The following is a 19,156-nucleotide window of genomic DNA, read 5'->3' as shown; positions in this document are numbered from 1 at the left end:
GCTCATGGGGGAATTGTTGGATTCTTTGTAGATAAAAGAGCTTGGTCTGTACCAGCTCTATATGGAAAGTGTCCTGAGACAACTTCTGTTGTGATTTGGCGCTATACAAATAAAATTGAATTGAATTGAATTGAATTGAATATTAAAGCAACTGTTGCAGTGAACAGCAGAACTACCCAGCTGTGTGTGTGTGTGTGTTTGTTTGTTTGTTTGTTTCTTCACCTTGAATAAGATGTCTGTGCACATGGCCTTGCCATGGGTGATAATGGGCTCCTGGTCTTCTCCTTTTCCATCCCAGCAGTCCAGCTCCACACATCTGACAGGATGGAAACCACACAGAACATACATGTAATATAATGTACATATGTAATGGAGAACAGCTTTGCCTTAGTCACATCAGAATTCTCTGTTTAGTCTGGGTGTCCGTTTGCATGAATGCCACGGGGTGTATGTGTGTCTACACCTTCACATGTAAACGCCATCCTAACAGACCGTGACACACATCCATACCTGCATCCAGACAGCAGGACCTGGCGGTACATCTCTACTGAAGACTTCCCTCCAAACTGTCGCCCTGTCAGGTAAGTGTTGTGGGAGGAGCTGATGAAGTAGTGGGCCAGCGGCTGCTCCATTTCCTGGTACAGCTCCAGCCGGTCCAAGAAAACTGGAGCGTTTTCGTCTGACATCAGGTACCGGCAGAACCCATCACTGGACATGTGACCTGAGCGGTGTAGAAGTTAAAAGGATTGAGGGTAAATAGCCATCTTTCTTTATTAGAATAACTGACTGAAGTGAGTGATTGTGTCAGACTGAAAGCAGTATAACTCCGGCAGAACCAATCAAGTCAAAATAATTTTTATCCATAAATTAAATCAAGTTTAGAGAAACAGACATTTATTACTTTTCCTAATAAATGCTGGGCTTTAATTTAGACTGCCTACACATGATGGATTCACTGTTGTACATTTTACTTTACTTTATACACTTCCACAATTTGTATTTTGAGACCGGAGACAATAACCCAGAAAGCTACCATGAATGGTTTTTAATCACTTATTAAAGAAATACAGATGAGATTAAATGTTGGGTATTCTTGCTCGGCAGTTCATGAAAAAAAAACAAAAAAACAACAAAACACTGATTGGAAATAGTGATATAATCTAATATTGTATATTAATCTAAAACTGCAAAATGAGTAAGCACCAGCCTATAGATTACTGAAAATCAGATGTTGGCAGATCGTGTTGCAGTGAGGGCACCACTGTGTCAAAAGGATGTTTAATAGCTTGTTGGGGTTTAACCATTTGATAATACTTTGGCCCTGTTAATGTGTATTTATTAAGGAGTAGCATTACCAATTAACTTCTCATTTGTCAATTCATCATGATGATAAGAACAGGTGAATTAAGACAGACTGAAAAGAATCAACTATCTACTGACAGAGAGCCGCACCAATAGCCTGACGTAATATACTGTAGTTCCAAAGGTCCACAGGCAGATGGCAGCACAGCCTAAAACATGTGTGCCTCCTGTTTTCCTCCACACCTCCCCTTTACCTTTTTTCTTCAGCTCTTCATCTCTCTCGTATTTCTCGATGATCTGCATGGCTCTCTTGGGGTCATAGAACGGGAACAGGATCTCATTTAACCTGGGGTCACGCTGGTTCTGAGGAGCAACACGCATACACAGATTGATCCACACAGGTACCGTCTGCACAGTTACTCAATTCCAAACAAACTGGATGAAGTACAACAAACGTCTTGTACGGACACACAGGACAGGGGCCAATGAAATGCAACATGGGACAAGTACCAACAGTGCTCATATCAAAAACATTTTGTTATTTGGACTAATAACATAAATCAGTACAGTTGTTCTTAATTATTGTGGCCTGAAATGGGGAGCACTCAGGTATGAAGAGGATGTAACAAACAAGATTTAATTCTAAGAAACTGCGAGCCACACTAACAGGTGCAGTGGGTAAGTGTTTGCTTAAAAGCAAGGAAGTCGTATGTGTAGGAGAGGCTCAAGGCAGCTCGACTTTAACAAAACAAAAGCATCAAAACACCATTGCAATGCCACTGCCGACTCACAAAGCCAGGCAGGAATTCATTTAACCAAAGTTTTGGCTCCGCTGGTGGCTCTAGAGCGTGATGAAGCAGCACACATGCGACTGCACAGCGGAGGGACTACGCAGGTATTCAGCCCAAAAGAGCACGGCCACAGAACACGGACAGCAGGAAGCAAGGTGAACCGAGCAGGAAGCAACAGGATGGAAACCTCCACCGTCCCGTTGCCATGGCAACACAAATCAGACATGAGGAGGCAAGCCGAGGTCGGGACAACACGGGGGAATGGGATGAGGGAGGGAATGCAGAATAGGGGAAATGGTTGAAGTTGCCCTTGCAGGCTGGCTGCAAGTTAAATGTTTTGTCCGTCTCGTTAATGGAGTTTTAACGAGGGCGGCCTGATGTCCAGTCCGGGCTGCTGGGCAACTTCTACTCAGAGCAGGACAAGGGGAAAATGCAGGGGGGAGTTGCAGAGAGGGGCATGGGCAAGCAAAATACACAGAGAAGTTAATGAATGATAAAGAGCTTACTTCATTCAGAAAGCTGACTAACTGGTCTACAGTTAAATAATCAGTTTTGTTCCCATTGCTGCAAAGGAATTAATTAGAAAAACAAAAACAAAATGTTATGCTTCTTAAAATAGACACCCGCACAGTCATCCACACAGTCAGTCAGTCAGTTAAAATTAAAAAGCAGTCTTTGAAAAAAAGGGATCATACTTAAATGTTACACCTGTAGTAACAATATGTTAATCATCGCTCATAATTAAAGTTGAACTGTGGAAGCAGGTTAGGCTGTCCAGACATAGTTAGTGCAGCAGGCGCAGAAATATTTGTCCTGATTACTTCCAACAAGATGCAGTAGCTCACATTTGAGGAATATTTTAACAGAGATATCATCCATTGAGGCACAGGGCAACGGGTGTGATACAACGTAAAGGGGACTGCTGTTAAGTCGTTGATTTTGAGGATTCAGCATGTTCCATTAAGAGGAACAGAGTCAGTACAATTACAAAGAGGGAGGCAGGCAGGTTTAAAAACAAAAAAAGAAGAAGAAGGAGACTCACATCTTTTTGAAGAGTTCCTCTATGTCTGTTCGAGGGCAGATCTTCTGTGTGAGCGCGTAGAAAATGTCAAAGGTGAAATCTGAATGTTCAATCTCATCATTCTGTGGAAGATAAACAAGGCCATCATTTGATAACATGGGAGCTATAAACCTTCAGACTGAAGTGCCACATATGATCAGTCTGTGTCATCTGACCTTTCCACTGGGAAGGCCAAGATCCTTTAGAGCCTGGAAGATCCCCTTCTCCGTCTTTCCTGATGCAAATGTTCGAGTGATGCTACGAAAAGGGGGCAAGAGGCAGACAGAGGAGCAAAGCTGCGTGAGACAAACTGGAGCACTACTGTATGGGATTGAATAATGGTCGACCTTACATATCCATCAACTTACCCTCTCACAGGAATCTTCCCATTCACATTGGTCAGGAAGCACATTCTCATCCAGCTGCACAAGAGAAGGTAACGAAAGAGCAGATTTCTAATCAGAATGATCAAAAATACATTTTAGAGGAAAACAAACAAACAAACAAACACAGAATTTCAATAATGAAGACACGCTGCAAAATGCACTCACTGTTTCTTGAGGCAGGTCATTGGACAGACGTTATTGGCCTTAAAGTTGTGAATCACTGACCTCAAACCCTCGATCCACTTCTGCAAACAAACAGGCACAAGTATTCAGGACACGCGCTCTCAACACACTGACCGACCAAAGCCCACACATTCAGGACACAGCAGCCAAGAGGGTACCTCCAGAGTGTGCACCGAGTTTAGAAGTGAGTGTCTTTGGGGAAATAAACACAAGCAAATTAACTGCCTCTTAATTCACGCACACGGGCGAGCCACTTGACAGGTCAATCAGGAACAGGGACGGGGAAACATGCACACATAGATAAACACTGAGCTCCTGCAAGGCTGCGAGTGCTCATGTAAACAAAGAGTGAGAGAAGGCCTCCTCTGCTGACTGCATCAACAGACGTCACTGAGGACCCTAACCTGAGGACATTTGACCCCTCTGTTTCTCTGTCTCTGTCTTTGATTCCAACTCTCCCTCTTCGTGCTCCGTCTCTCCTCCACTTCCACAACAAATTATGACATCATGGCATCATTAGAATAACGTTAAACAAGGTAACGGGTGCAGCAGGGGTTGTCTGTTTGGGCATGTGGTGCGTGTGTGCGTGCGTGTATGTGTGTGTGTGTGTGTGTGTGACTGCAGATGTAAATAACTCATCTCCTGAAGTCTGCTACTTAGGGCCACTTGCATGCTGGGAGGTGGTGATGTTGTCATGGTGTGTGTGAGAGAGAGAGAGAGGGAGGGGGACAGAAAGAGCAGGAATAAATGTGTTTTAAAGTGTGGGGGAGGAAGCCGTGTACCTGGATCTATGTGTGCTTGTTTTGTGTGTGTGTGTGTGCGTGTGCTCTTCGACCATCAGGTCTCCCTGCTGAAGGCTGTCGCATGAATATCATTGGCAGCCCCGTGGCAGTGCGCTCTCTGGAGTGCAAACATCATTTATAACACCCGTCGAGCACGAAAACAACCCCTTATGGGAAATGCATAAACACCAACACTGTGGTGCCAAACAACAGATCTGTGCCGGCCCAAAACATGCATTTTCAGTTCGGTTTGAACCGGGTTGGGATTTTGAATTCTGAGGACAAACTGACACACATGAAAGTACTTTCAGCAGGGCTGGCAGTGTGCTGTGATGGGATCACACTAGTTGTGGCACGTCGACTCATTTTACTTTTCATGGCACATCCTGTGCAAGCTTCTGTAAATTCAGAAAAATAACTATTTCTATGTCATTATTTCTGGACTGACAACCCTGAGGCTGAGAGAACCAGCACTCACTTTAAGTTGTTGGAAGTGCTTTTTCTCTCCGAGTGTCTTTCAATTACTGCTGAGCTGTTGGGCCACACTGGATTTGTCGCTAAAGAGAAGACAGCTGACTTCAACTGTTTTCTTTTCTTCAACAGGTTTTCTTTGTCTTGAACCTGTCTGTAATCTTAAAGTCACCCAAACCTCTGCCAAAAGGTCAGAGAATAAGGTACTTTTTATACTGAACAAACCCTATGAAAAGACCAAAGGCAGCGGTGAATGTGTCCTATTAATAAGCACTAATAAATATTAATAAGTGCAGCCAGAGCCTGATGTACTGTATGTTATCCCTCTGTTGTCCAAAAACTATTAAAAACAGATCAGTGACAAATGCTTCTGCACTTGGTGGCAAGCTCCTTCATTGTATTAAACAGTCCTGCAGCTTATTTTGAGTCAAGCCCTAACACACCATCCTGCTGCTGTAAACACTGATGAAACTACCAAATTAATCTCTGGCTAAAAACAGTCCTCAACAAATGAGTTTTGTTTTCTAAAAACTGTAGTGCCCAGCTGTTTTAGGAAATGACTGTCTTTTTTTGTTAATTTTTTGGGGGGGTTTTTTTTGCATTATTATTGTGATAGTGACAGCTGGGGGTGGGGGTGGGGGCTGAACCCGAGCCGCTGTGGTAAGGATTCTCGTCACAGTGATAGATGGTGTCTATGTTCTCTATCAGGTGAGAAATGAAAATATACTTTTGTGACTAATTTTAAAAGATCTACAGCAGAACAGAACAAATGGGCTTGGGGCAGTCAGGGTGGGGAAGTCTGAAAGACTTGAGACACTATTTTGGTCTTTTTATAGGATTTATTGATAATAAGAAACATCTAGAATAACGCCAACCTTCACCTTTGAAGAACACTGGATCTGTAAAGCATCTCCATTATGCCACCAACACTGCATTTTTTTGGTTCACGCCTGATGTAATTCTTCAAATCTGGATCAACTGAGCTCCAGGAAACTGAAATGTAATCTGCCCATACACTTGTGTATTGTGGGCTATACATGGTGTGTACAATGTTTGGAGGTTTGCCAGCAGGGGTCAGCAATAATAATGTCTGCAGGTTAAATGGCAGAGGGGGGGTATCTGTCTCAGCCCAAAACTAAGATGAAGCAATGAGTGAAAAAGGCAGAGAAAGGCGCAGAGGTGTTTCTCTACTCAGTAAGGCAGTCAGATTTCTCATGGAGCTTTTCCTCGATGAGTGGGAAGAACAGAGAGAGAGAGAGAGAGAGAGAGAGAGAGAGAGAGAGAGAGAGAGAGAGAGAGAAAGAGAGAGGGAGAGAGAGATAGAGAGAGAGAGAAGACAATAACAGCAAAGGCAGGCGTGCAGGAGGGACAGAGGGGGATAGGGATGGGGTGAGACAGAGAAAAATGAGTCACTCCAAATGTGTCTATTTATCAGAGTGAACCAAGGCCAGATTTGCCTTGTGTAGGAGTTGGCATATGAACCATTCACCTGGCAATTTGCTTCTTCTCTGTCACTGAAAAGGGTATGAGCAAAACTGAAAATGGCTCTGTTTAGTTTTGAGTGTGTTAGACGGACATGCAGAAAGACCAACTCCACTTATTTAACTTAATTTAACTGATATTATATTTGATCAGAAAGACAGATAAAACAGATAAAAGTACATCAGTCTATTATGACTCATAAGTGAGTCCCTTGTGGTATTTTTTTTAGGACACCAAAAATCACATTAAGATAGACAACACCAAGTTAGACTTCGTATTCTCAAGGTCTGCACATCATCGGTATCATTGTGACTTCTCACACCCTCAGTCATAAGTGCCAAAGCATGGAGCTGTGGAAATACAGTGCATCTGAGCATCTACCCTGGCTGTGTCTGGATTCTCCGCCACCATGAACATGAAGTTGAGGTTGACCAGGTCCGTGCCGCTGCAGATGCAGATGATGCAGCCCTCCAAGTCTGCCTCTGTCTTTCCAATGGCCTCGAACGACGACAGGATCTTGGGGTCCTGAGAACAAGAGGACGCAGTTTAAGCAGGTGCGCTGTCAGACAGACAATAAGAGATGGCGACAGAAAGAGGCGGGGAAGTATTCTCAGAAAAAGCAAAAATAATCCATGATATAAAGAAAGATAGTCAAGGAATAGAAAAAACATTGAAGAGGAGGTTTTAATCTCCTATTCTGGTGTTGTTGCAATAAATAGTCACTGACAAGAGAACACAAGAGCTTAGACAGAAGAAAGATGTTGACATGTTTATTGCTGTTGTGGAAAAGCCTCAAGATGCTGAAAAGTAAGATATACTGTATGCTCTGCGTCTTCAAGCTCCATGACAGCTGAAGAGGGATACAATGGCTATCTATCATGGAGGAACTACAATATTAATTTCAAGTTTTTGTAGCTTGAAGAGCTGCACTGAATCCAGGGTTGGATGTGTTCAACAGCACTTAAGGCAACACTTCAGACACCACTTTAGTGGAGAAGGTTGGAGAAGGTTAGCAGGGATGACTGTGAATGAGGTCCACACCTCTGTCGAGTGCTGACTAAACATTATGTAACTTCCATAAACTCAAACGTTAAGAGGATTGGCTAATAGGATGTCATCCAGTCAGCATGTGTAATTTGGTTTAACTTCATCCAAAGCCAAAAAACAAATTGACACACAAGACACAGATGCTGTCTTTTATGTTGTTTTTACAATTGCTTTTTTTTTCAGTTTCTATATATGGGACATACTGGTGAGGATTTTTGCTGAGAAAACAAATCCTCAGACACTCCAACATGATGTGTTGTCTTCAATTTCTGTGGTGTTTTAATGCAAACGTCCCCTGCACACAGGACCTGTACATGCTTCTACCACATCTTTTCAGTGCTTTTCAACCTTGTCAGTAAGACAATTAGCAGCAATTAACAACCAAAATAGCACAAAAAGCAGGAAATTTAAGGCAGATTGTCACAACAATCTATATCAAACACTGAAAAAAGGAATACCCATAATCACACTAGCATACGCTTTATAAGACATTATATGCAGGACATTTCTGATGTTCACAGACCTGCAGTTATTCTGCTCAGAATAATCTACAGTCCTCACCACAGTTCAGTCTGACGGGGCTGCAAGCTCCTGATCAATGTGTGAAAGAAAAAAATGTGATGAAAACATTCTCTCACTATCAAAAACACAGCACGACCTCTCCCTCCCATCCTTTCAGATTTCAGTGTGCCACCATCGTTGCCAAGGAAGACAGTAACGTATGATTGAATTAACAGCAACAGGCAACAGGCTTGGCCATTTTAAAGGCCCAGCCAGTGACCCTGAATGCAATTCATCTTTTCTCGCTCATTGGATTATCTGAAACAGCTCTCAGGGCTTGTGTAACCATGTTAGCCTCTGAGGAGAAGCCCTGCTATCAGTTATCCTTAGTCTGCTATTTACAGAGCAGTATGGAGCCTTTGAACAAACAGGAGGAGTTGCTATCAGGCTGTAGTATCTATATACGTGCCGGTACACATGTACGTAGGAAGAGGAAGCAAACAGACCACCGCCTGCTGTCAACAATACATACACAACCCAGTAATTGTTATGCACACAGTGCACGACGGTGTCAGGCTTTCGACTTTTCGCAGCTTGACAGGTTTGCATCCTAATCAAAGGCACGCATCCACATGGGTATTCCCATAACAGCTTTCATAAGTCATCCGGTCTGCATGATGCCAAATACTACAACGCAGTGTGTCACTGTCAAGACTAAACTGCATGAATCAATATTTAATATACAGAAAAATCACAGAGGCTTGTGTTTTTGTGTGCGTATCTGGCTCCACATCAGCTAAATACAAAACTGATTGGTTGCCAGTTGCACTGAAAATACAGAATAATGCAGCTGATCAGTACGTGTTGGATATTTCACAATCAATTTTCCATTACAGGATTTGGGGAAAAAAAAGCCCTTCTGACAGAGACAGAACATCTTATATCTGTGAGCCTTTGATCCCATAGTGTGCAGTCAGTAACCCAGCAGTTCTCTGACAGCCCATCATTGCAGGGCTGAAGGCACAGTTTGTCATTATTCCTCTGTGGGTCAAAAGCCACGGCCAGGGCTGCAAAAAAAAGTTTCAGATGTAACCTGCAGCTAAACCCAGCCAGGGCTGTATAAATATTGATGAGTTTAATAATTCATGTTTAGATTCTGCTAGTACCGCCGATGAATCAGGTAGCTGAGAGAGAAACTGAGCAGTGGAAGCTCAACTGAGAGTCCCAGATCAGTGAGTCGATTGATAGAATACACTGTTACAGCCTCGGCTAATTAAAGCATGAGTAACGTGCCTGACGTGGTGGTCTCCCCAGATTTTACCAGGAGTGTCACTGTGGGAGCAGGAGACCGAGTGTTGGTGGGGTGTGGGCAGAGAATGTGAGACAGAAAGTGAGGAAATTGTTTTGCTGATGTCTCACCTTTGGGACTGCACCAACACGGATACTGTTGATGAGGGAACACTCCAGGACCTGGCCTTCCTGCACGAGCAATCCACAGAAAGATGGAGAGAGAGGGGGAGAGGAAAGAATGTGACAGCAGGTGAAGAGGGAGACAGGGACGGATTGAGAAAACAACATTTTATTTGTGATTTTTGCAATCATTTCTTCTCAGTAAACAGCTGCAACACCACAACCTCTCAGCACCAGCGTAGATCATTATGAGTAAGATCACGTTGTTCTCATAAACAAGTTTCCTGTAACCTTTCCTCCTTTGTATATTGATGTCAGATTAGCTTTTTCAACACATATTGGTTCAGTCTGTCTCCAGCCCCCTGCAACACCACACAGGATAACCAGGTATGACGAATGGATGCAGAGACATTCGTTTGTCTGTCCTCCAGGCAGGCTTTGGCTGCGAAGGATTACTTATATTCTGTCCTGTGTGATTTTAATACCACACTGACTGAAAACAACTGGCCACCTGGCCAAGTGTAATCTATAAATATCCATATTTATTCAAAATCTAACCTCTAAAAATCACCAGTATGGGCCTTCAATTGCATTTGAAGAGATTTTTAAAGGCTTTAAATCTAAATTGTGGGGGGGTTGATTGTCAGGTGCTTTTAACCCCCAATATCTCACGCATTCCTCTGTCATGGTGACAAAACAGTGCTGAACTGTTTGCTGCAGTATTTGAGTTGCAGAAACACCACCTGTTCCTACGGATAACCTCAGCCTGCTGCTTTAAATAAGAACAGTATAAACAATACATAAAGGTGAAGAGGTGGAGGTTGTACCTTTCCTTCACTCTTCCAGGTGATGAAAAAGCCGTACTCATCCACCTTCATCTGACAGTTGGGCTCAAAGATGTATGGGTCCTGCAGAGGGGAAGACATATTTTTTATGAAACAGGGGTCTTCATCAATCACAAGGTTTTATCTGACATGGAAGACATTGAACAGACAACCTGTTTAACACACACAGGGCTTATGTGATCAGGCAAACAGATGTAGCTCTAATTCATTTTCTAAGACGTACCTGCCTGCCTCAGGACACACACGCAAAGTATGCACAAATACATTTAGTAATGTACACACATACACACATCGCATGTGAGGAGAAACCTCTTGCCAAGGCAAACACAAAGTGAGAAAATGTGACTGCCTTGAACTGGTAAATGCAAACATCATCTGGCTGGAGCACAGTGCTGAGCATGAGGTGACAGGGACGATGAGATGCGTATGTGTGTGCGTCTGTACAGGATATAAAAGTGCGCTGCTCCTACATCTCCTAACATTGGTCAGCTTACCAAAACATTTTTCACTCAGTTCAATCAGCTGCTGCAAGCTGTGATTGCTTTGAAGAAACACGTCAAAGTGTGTGTGTGTTTTATCACAATGAAATACACATCTGAGAAGGATAAAACAGAAGTGAGAAAAAATAGAATCGGAGACGGCTGCTGGGTCACTCCAACTCCAATATTAACAATGGGGAACAGCGTGACACACACACACACACACACACACACACACACGCACACACACACACACACACACTTATTTTATTATTTCAGGATGTTGCTGCCATGCTCCAAAATAGGACTGAGCTGGCCTCTTATGTGGCTGCATCATGCAATCTAAAACCACCATAAAAACTAACTGAACAATCCTTTTTCCCTTTAGGAAATAATAAGACTGCTGTAAGTGCAGTTAAAAGCTCGACTCCCCTTCATCTGAATTAGGACTGCCAGAAGTGTCAGTCGCACATACTGAAGCTGACTCTATGAAAGAGATGGTCCCAAATGAGCCCTGACTGTTGAGAGCATACGGCAGGCTAGTGTTACACTATCAGATGGCTTGTGCTTGTAACGCTAAAGGTTTATGGGAACACTCAATCCTTCCACATGCAAAGCAACACTTAGCTGAAGGTCCAACCATCTCTGCGTGGATTTAGATGAACAGACACCAGTTATGGTCATCCAGCCCTGAATCAACAGGTGTACATTCTCTCATGTGCCTGGGCAAGTGCAGCCCAGTGTGTGTTTGTGTGTCCACATGTCTTTGTTGAGCCTTCTTTTTTTGTCCCCTCAATCGCCAAGACCTTTGAAACAATAAGCATCTAAATGTGTGTTTGCATGCTCACATACCCTCAGTCTAATTCACCAAACTGATATTATTAACTGATAATTGATCCAACCTGATTAGGAGGGAACAACAGAAATAAACAACAAAAGTAAGTGTTGACCTTTTTTCCTCTGTCTTCATCAACTGCCTGTCAATATGAGGCCATTCAGTCCCCATGGAAACCAAACATCAGCCAGATCTTAAGTGATTGATTTCCAAACAGTGAGGCAATGAATGAAACACACACACACACACTTGCACAGCTATCCTTGTTAGGACATTGCAATGACTTCCACTCACTGTGGACAGTATGGCTGATTAAAAAAAAAAAAAAATTATTTTGACAGACACAGCGATCAGTAATTAATGGTATGTTAATGGAATCCGTAGGGCGGGGCATCTCTGTAGGACCACAGTGCTTCATTTATTATGGTATGTTGTGACACTTTTTACCTTTGTCAAAAATTGCAGCTCCTGCAATTTTTTTGATAGTATTTTGATAATTGTTCAGCCCTACTGGACAGCCTAACCCTAACCGAACTCCAATTCACACCTAGCCTCTAAACTTAACCAGGACCTCAGAAATGTTTTGCCTCGTTAGGACCAGGCTTTGGTCCTCATGAGGACTGCCAATCCCAATAAGGTCGGTGTTTGTACTGCAAAAGGTCCCCAATAGGTGACAAGAACGAGATCTCACGCAAACTCACTCACACACAAACACATAGCTCTCTGGCTGCTGGCATGACTGATCACTGAGGACCTCATTGACTGCTGACCTTCCTGCCTCTGGGCTTGTCAAAGAGGGGAAACTCATCTGAAACATTTCACTCCCAAGACAAACACTGATGAATTATTGGAAATCTATGGCACATTTAAAGCCTCCTCCACTGTACTGTGCAGATGTAAAGCTAAATAGAAGAGGTAAAGAAAAACTGTCAATGCAAGAACGAAATGGAGGCAAGAAAAAGACACAGGCACGATAACCACTGCGTCATTCTGGATGTGAAAATGCTCTTCTAAATACTCCATGCTGGATAGTTTGGACAGGACAATAACAACTACTTGTAGCATTGAGACACGTCGTGTAATGATAGAGGTCCCCTATAAAGCTGCACTGAAAAGGAACGCACACACATATACACACACACACACGCCCATTACCTGTCTCTACCATCTGTCACTCTGTGGGGTTTCGCCGAGTGGAGAGTGTTTTGTGGAAAAAAAACATGCTGTTTATGTTATTTGTGTGCCCGTGTGTGTGTCCCTATGAGAGGGACTGACAAAGAGCATGTCCATGTCTGTGGGTGGACATGATGTACGTCATTTCAATCAAAGCAGATGCCCCCTGCAGGCTTTGTATTTGCCAGGCAACACACACACACACACACACACACACACACACACACACACACACACACACACACACACACACACACACACACACACACACACACACACACACACACACACACACACACACACACACAATGAAAGACATTTATTTATAGACTATTCCACTCCATGTTTATAAGGACAGGTCAGTGGTTAAGAACCACAAACCCACTTTGTTACTGAATGAAGAAAAACACCTCTGTTTATTTTATATAGCTGAAAATCATTAAGACATTCTCTCTCAGATAAAAGACAGAACGATAACATTAACTACTATTGTTAAGGCTCATTGATGACCAAACGCAGTGGTAAAAGAGAAGTGGTACATCCCAGCTGACATTCTTAACTCTGACCTTTAAAGTGACTGGCACGAGCTGACCTTATTACCATTCAGGCCAGTCCTAACCCTGTCCTGCCTAAGCCTGGCTCATATTCACAGCAGCAACACACTGAGGACTTTCTTCAGAAGCATGCCGGCCCAGTTTCATGGCTCACTTTGACATGGCTGTGGATTTGATGATGCTTTTCCCTACGCTCTTTCAAGTTTTCTTCTCTGCCTAAGAGGGATCCTCCTCCCCCCACTGATGCCCACATAAACGGAGAGGACTGAGGGGATTTCCTGATGTGTGCAAAGGCTGCGTGTATGTGTGCATGTGGGTGGGTGGGTGGGTGTGTGTATGCACGTGTGTGTGACACACTTTGCCTTTGCTCTGCAAATGTCCTAGCTAAGTGTCCTGATTAAGTTAGTCAGAGGAAACATGGGCAAAAAGGACGATATACGCAGGGTCACACACATACACATACTTACAGATGTGCACAGAGCAAGATGGATATTTCAGGAGACAATTCACTTTCTTGTGGCTGTAACTGACCAATAATTTAATATAATTGTTTTAAAAATCAGATTTTCTTCATATTGACTTATTTACACCTTTAGCTCAGTTTTTATCTGTTGGTCTTTATCACGTTTTAGTGTTTTTAACTGCATTTTACATCCTGATGTGTACAGAATCAATCTCAATCTTGTCATACTGATTAGCACTGCAAGCACTTCAGGATCTCACATCATCGGATCTAAACACTTCTTGCTCTCCAGAGCCGTATTTTTCCACATTACCTATCATTCAATCATACCACTCAACTCTACTTGCTCCTATAATAAATCAATATACCAATGAAGAAAAGTATTTATGGTCCGCGTAAAAACAAAGTAGCCCCTGGAGGTAAACGGTGAATCGTGATACAAAGCTATACAAATAAAATCTGAATCGACCTTGTACACGTTCGCTCACTGAGATCACACACAGATAATCTTTTTAGAGTGCTGGTTAAGACTCTCAGTGGACATGTTGCAGACAAACAGTCGCCATGCAGAAGCTTCTTAATGAGGCTGATCAATGTGGCCTGCCCACGCCTACAGCTCTGACTAAAACAATGACGTATCAGGTTACAATGGAGACGCCTGTGCTATGTTATGTGTGCGTGTGTGCTTGCGTGTGCACGCTAATGACTGACCCGGGGATGGTCATTAAGAGTGAAAGATGATAATAGGACAGAGCAAATAACCTATGTCAGTGTCAGCAAGGTTCTTGACAAACTCATACAGCTTGCATCACAGACTAAGCCCTCTCATCGAGGATATTACGCTTAAATCTTCACCTCATCAGGAAATGTCGTGATCTGCTATAATGTATCATGAATCTGGCATTAACAGGTTCAAAGGATGTTTATTTTTACATTCTGAGCCGTTCTATTTTTATTTATTTATTATGCTTTGTACAGACCTAATAAGCATCCAAGCAATGCATCATTTTTACCTCATCAAACCTGTCGAAGGAGGTGCCTTCCTGCATGAACTCAGGCAGATGCTTCTGCCAGTTGAACTCGTAGGACTTTGTCATGGCTGCTCACAAACCTGAGACATGAACAGAGGAGAGAGAGACAGACGGAGAAAAAGAATTTGTTAAAAAATCTGTGACAACCAGGTGCAAAGGCCCATGGAGGATTCAAGGACAGAATGAATGCCACATGAACACACACGAACACACTTCTTCCTCTTTCTGTCCTCTTCTTTCCTGCAGTTGCAAAGAGACTCACTGAGCAGAGCTACTGTACCTGGCCCTCCCGGGGCTTGTCCTAAAATATCCTCTCCTGAGAAGAATAACTACATGTAACACCATTTACCAATAAACAGGAGCAAACATAGGATTTGAGGGTTATTTTACAACATATGAGTAGAACTATGAGTGACAAGGCGAGAGCAGACGCGTCAGTGAGGTTATCCAGTGTGCATATCCCAGCCCAAAACATGGACAGTCCACAGAGCACAAATAATAAACAACTGGCCTTGTCAAAGAGGAGAATGAGTACTAATAAACACAGGGTCACAGCATTACAAAACAAGCATGTGGGCGTTCAATGAGATCCACTGTATTAATGTTTGAGAGACAACGACAGAGCAGGGAAGACGGCAAATATGTTCTGCAGCTGCACTCAAGATGGGCATGGAAGACCCCAGCAGAGTGTATTGTGTAACAACTGATGTCTGCATGCACAGCCATGTAATTACCTCATGTTTTTAAGGAAAAAAAGGACAACTAAATGAATGCAGGTCTCTTCTTCCGGCATTACTGAAGGAAATGTAGCCATAACCTTTATGTTATTATGTAATGCATTAGTTGCACTTAAAAAAACACTACTGGAAACAATACACAAAATAGAGCTTTGCAGTTACATGATGAACAGAAAAGGAGCAGCTTAGATAAAAATGCATCTGATTTATCATTGTGAATGTATTTTATATTTTACACATACACCAAGGTGTTCCATTTTAGAAAGTAACATAGTACACGAGATTACCTAAATGTCAGATATAACAAGTACAGCATACTGTGCTTAGTCCATTCAATCCTTCCACACAGCAGTTCACGCTTAAGTCCTGATGAAACACAGCTGCAAACTCTGAGCTAGGCCTTTGGCTGTTGATGCACAAACTTGCATCAATACAATGAACAAAGCTTCTTCCCCAGACATACTGTATCAACTTTTATGAATTTATTACTATTTCTAGCCGCTCCAGTCCTGAAACATTAACCTTCGCAGGCGTTCTCTCAGCACAGGGATGTGGGCTTTTAGATTAGGTGGTAAACAAAGCAATGACCTATTAAGTGACAAGATAAAGCGACTAGCCTTGTACTAGTGCACAATAACATTACTGGACAGTAGAAACAAATCAGTCACTGCAGTCATTAATCTACTTCTTCTTGGTTCCAAAATCACTTCATTACACGGTTACTGGCAGCCCAACAGCAGACGGTTGAGCAGATATCATGCATCTCAGCACAAGCCTCCTCCACAGCCTCTCACAACAAATACCTTATTCAGCCTCACAGTATTTCAGTGCAATGTTTTAACCAACAATACCGGCCTTGATGGGTTGCAGAGTTGCAATCGAGTTGAAGGCATACAAACCCAAGAAAATCTGTCAAAAAACAGAGCCTACTGTAGGATTATTTCACAAAGTTTCAAATTGTTTTCTTGCCTTTGCTTATTATGAACAAAAATTTTGTCAATGTGACGCACTGTAAGACCTCTCCTACATAGTTACAATGGAAGCAATTTGCTATGAAATATGCAGAGATACCAGAATTTCAAACAGCAGCAGGAGCTGTAATATGTACAGTACAGTATAAGCAGGCAAAGCAGGTTGAGGAAACATGGGTGCACCACATCAGTACAGGGCAACCCCCGGGTGGGACTGAACAGCACAGGGTGAGTTTATCTGACAGTTAAATAGAGTCTGGGGGTGGAATTTTCCATTAAGTCTACTTTTATCTCGCACTTGGCCTCAAACAGTCTGGATGTGCACTGTACTCCTCTTCAAACACAAGAAGCTCGTCAGACTTGATTCATGTGACACACCTGCACGTGCAGCATCACACAAGATATCCAGCTCAGGGAGGGGAGGGGGGGTCCGGACAGGAAACTGCAATATTGTTGATGGCACCACCCAAAAATAGGCTCCCCTTACGTCAGCCACAAATGTGTCAGGCAAAACGGAGGGAGAGAAGTGCACTTGAGAACGTGACAAACTATGTATAGTCTAAGAGCTCAGCCGGTATTAAGTCATTACAGGAGCACTCTGAGGTGTGACTTAACCTTGCTTCAGCCTATCGGACCTGATTCCTTTATGATAATCTTCACCCCAAGTTTTATTGGTGAAAATGTCCTCCTGCGTGAGTGTGTGTGTGTGTGTGTGTCAGTAGTAACCGAAGAGGCTCATTTCACGCAGAAGCCACCCATTTTCCTCCCAGGAATAAACAGAGGGAAACTGGGTGTTGATGGGTAAGGTGACAAAGAGGGAGACAGAGGAGGGGTGGTACAGAAAGAGAAAGACATCGGGACCAAACAGAGGGTACAAGTGTTGGAGAGAGATGGGAGGAGAGAAAAGAGATAAAGGCACAGGGAAAATGAACGCATAAAAAGACAGATCAGAGAGAGGCTAGAGAAAATAAAAGCAGTGAGAAGTGCGCAGAGGTGAGAGACGCAGAGATGGAATAGAGAGATGAGGAGAGGGTGACGTGAGGTGCATGGAGATAAAACAGAGCAGCGGTGGGCAGGGAGAGATGAACGAGTGAAACAGCTGTGTGTGACAGAAGCTGCCTGGAGAGGCCGGGGGACAGGGTGGCGAGTACAGCGGGGGCCGGGGTCTGCTTTTGATGTGGGGAACACAGAACAGAGAAAACATCAACAGAAGCTACAGAAAACTACAAGCTGGGTGGGCTTCAGTCCACCCCCGGCATGACAAATGCAGATGAAGAAAGGCTTTTAAGATGATTGCAGGCTGTCATTGTGAAAGTACAGTGATCCAAAAAGGCTGGCCAATTATACAGCAGAGCTAATCTCACCTCCATGTGCAGGTTCATTAAAAGATACCATTAATCTTGATACAGAGGATGGACCAACCAGAAAATGAGAACAGATACTACAACTCCTTTTATGTGCTCAGCTCATTTTGGGTCCTGACCCGCAAGCGCAGTCTGCTATACGTCACAGCGCTACAGGAGATGTAGCAGCCAGGCTGGGTCAATACACAAAGTGATGTACGAATCAAACCCAGCCCTCCACCATCTGTGGTGTCCTACCAGGGGACCATAACACAGACACACACATCCTGTCAGGGGACTGAAAACACAGATGCACACTTCCTGTGGAGATTAAGAAACGAGGCCGGGCAGGGTGCCAATAACACGAACCACAGACAGAAGGCGAGTGTAAATAGACTGCACCCTGCCTAGATTAGTTAATAACACTAAACCAAATTTGAAAGAAAATGTTGTATATTCCTAAATCGGATTCAAAATGATTCAGATAGGACAAATTACATATCTAATTTGGACTAATTGGGCTGTGCTGTCCTGTCTGATGTTAGCCTAGATCTTGCCACTCTCAACAGTATGCATTAGATAACATTTTCCTCAGCGGGATGAAATCTGTCCAATAGCAGCGCGGCACACTGAGGTGCTGTAAGGCCATGGCAGCGCCCACATCGGGCCTCTGAGCTCCTGGATGTGTGAGTGCGCACGTGAGGAGCCGAGGAAAGCTGAAGGAAACGAGTGAGGTCCGAGCCCCCTGTCCAACCCCTGACAATAAGATAATTACAATAGATAGGAGCCCCGTGAGGCACACTGTTCCCAGCCTCCTCATCTAAAATGGCAGCTAGGGTAACACCCAGCGGTCCCACACCTCATAAACTAAAATTAGGCTACAGCTACATCAGTCAGCCAGTGGTGGAAGGGTTGACTGGGGACACACTCAAATGGACACAAGTGAACAACACACAGAGTGAGGCACATCTGACGCGGCTGGCACAATAACCAAAGCTCTCCTTCGCTCAATACCTGTTGTGGATTATGCATAAAAGGTCTCCGACATTAAAAATAACACATTTTGCAGCCCTGTCTAACCAAGTGAAAGCACAGAAAACTGAGGGAGGAAAAAGGCCTTTTCAGTCAGGCTTGTTTCACGCCTCATTTGATCTCGCAGCACAAATCATCACCTGATGTTTTTGACGTTACAATCGTGATGCAGTCATTTAAAATTTGACCTCATCCAACCCATCTGAGCCAACGTTTTACTGCTGCTAAGACGATGTTCAGTCGTGGAAAATGAGGATCTCCACAGATTTATACAAGTA

General features: G+C 43.4%; 1 protein-coding gene across 2 annotated transcripts in view; it reads right to left on the bottom strand.

Moving 5' to 3' along the window:
• LOC139347467 (1-phosphatidylinositol 4,5-bisphosphate phosphodiesterase beta-4-like) overlaps window positions 1-19,156 on the bottom strand; it is a 64,765-nt gene that overhangs the window by 15,996 nt on the left and 29,613 nt on the right. For both annotated transcript variants that reach the window (XM_070987109.1, XM_070987108.1), the window contains 12 exons: window positions 14,778-14,875; window positions 10,243-10,323; window positions 9,425-9,484; window positions 6,839-6,982; window positions 3,705-3,784; window positions 3,522-3,575; window positions 3,330-3,411; window positions 3,136-3,236; window positions 2,600-2,657; window positions 1,557-1,665; window positions 511-721; window positions 223-316 (listed from right to left, as the gene is read on the bottom strand). In XM_070987109.1, coding sequence (XP_070843210.1) covers window positions 223-316; window positions 511-721; window positions 1,557-1,665; window positions 2,600-2,657; window positions 3,136-3,236; window positions 3,330-3,411; window positions 3,522-3,575; window positions 3,705-3,784; window positions 6,839-6,982; window positions 9,425-9,484; window positions 10,243-10,323; window positions 14,778-14,861 — 1,158 coding nt within the window. In that variant the 5' untranslated portion in view covers window positions 14,862-14,875. The remainder of the gene's footprint in view (window positions 1-222; window positions 317-510; window positions 722-1,556; window positions 1,666-2,599; window positions 2,658-3,135; window positions 3,237-3,329; window positions 3,412-3,521; window positions 3,576-3,704; window positions 3,785-6,838; window positions 6,983-9,424; window positions 9,485-10,242; window positions 10,324-14,777; window positions 14,876-19,156) is intronic.

The sequence above is a fragment of the Chaetodon trifascialis genome, chromosome 19, assembly GCF_039877785.1.
Source record: "Chaetodon trifascialis isolate fChaTrf1 chromosome 19, fChaTrf1.hap1, whole genome shotgun sequence".
NCBI classification, from domain to species: Eukaryota; Metazoa; Chordata; class Actinopteri; order Chaetodontiformes; family Chaetodontidae; genus Chaetodon; species Chaetodon trifascialis.
The sequence above is the reverse complement of the archived record's forward strand: the minus strand, read 5'-3'. Positions and strand labels throughout refer to the sequence as shown.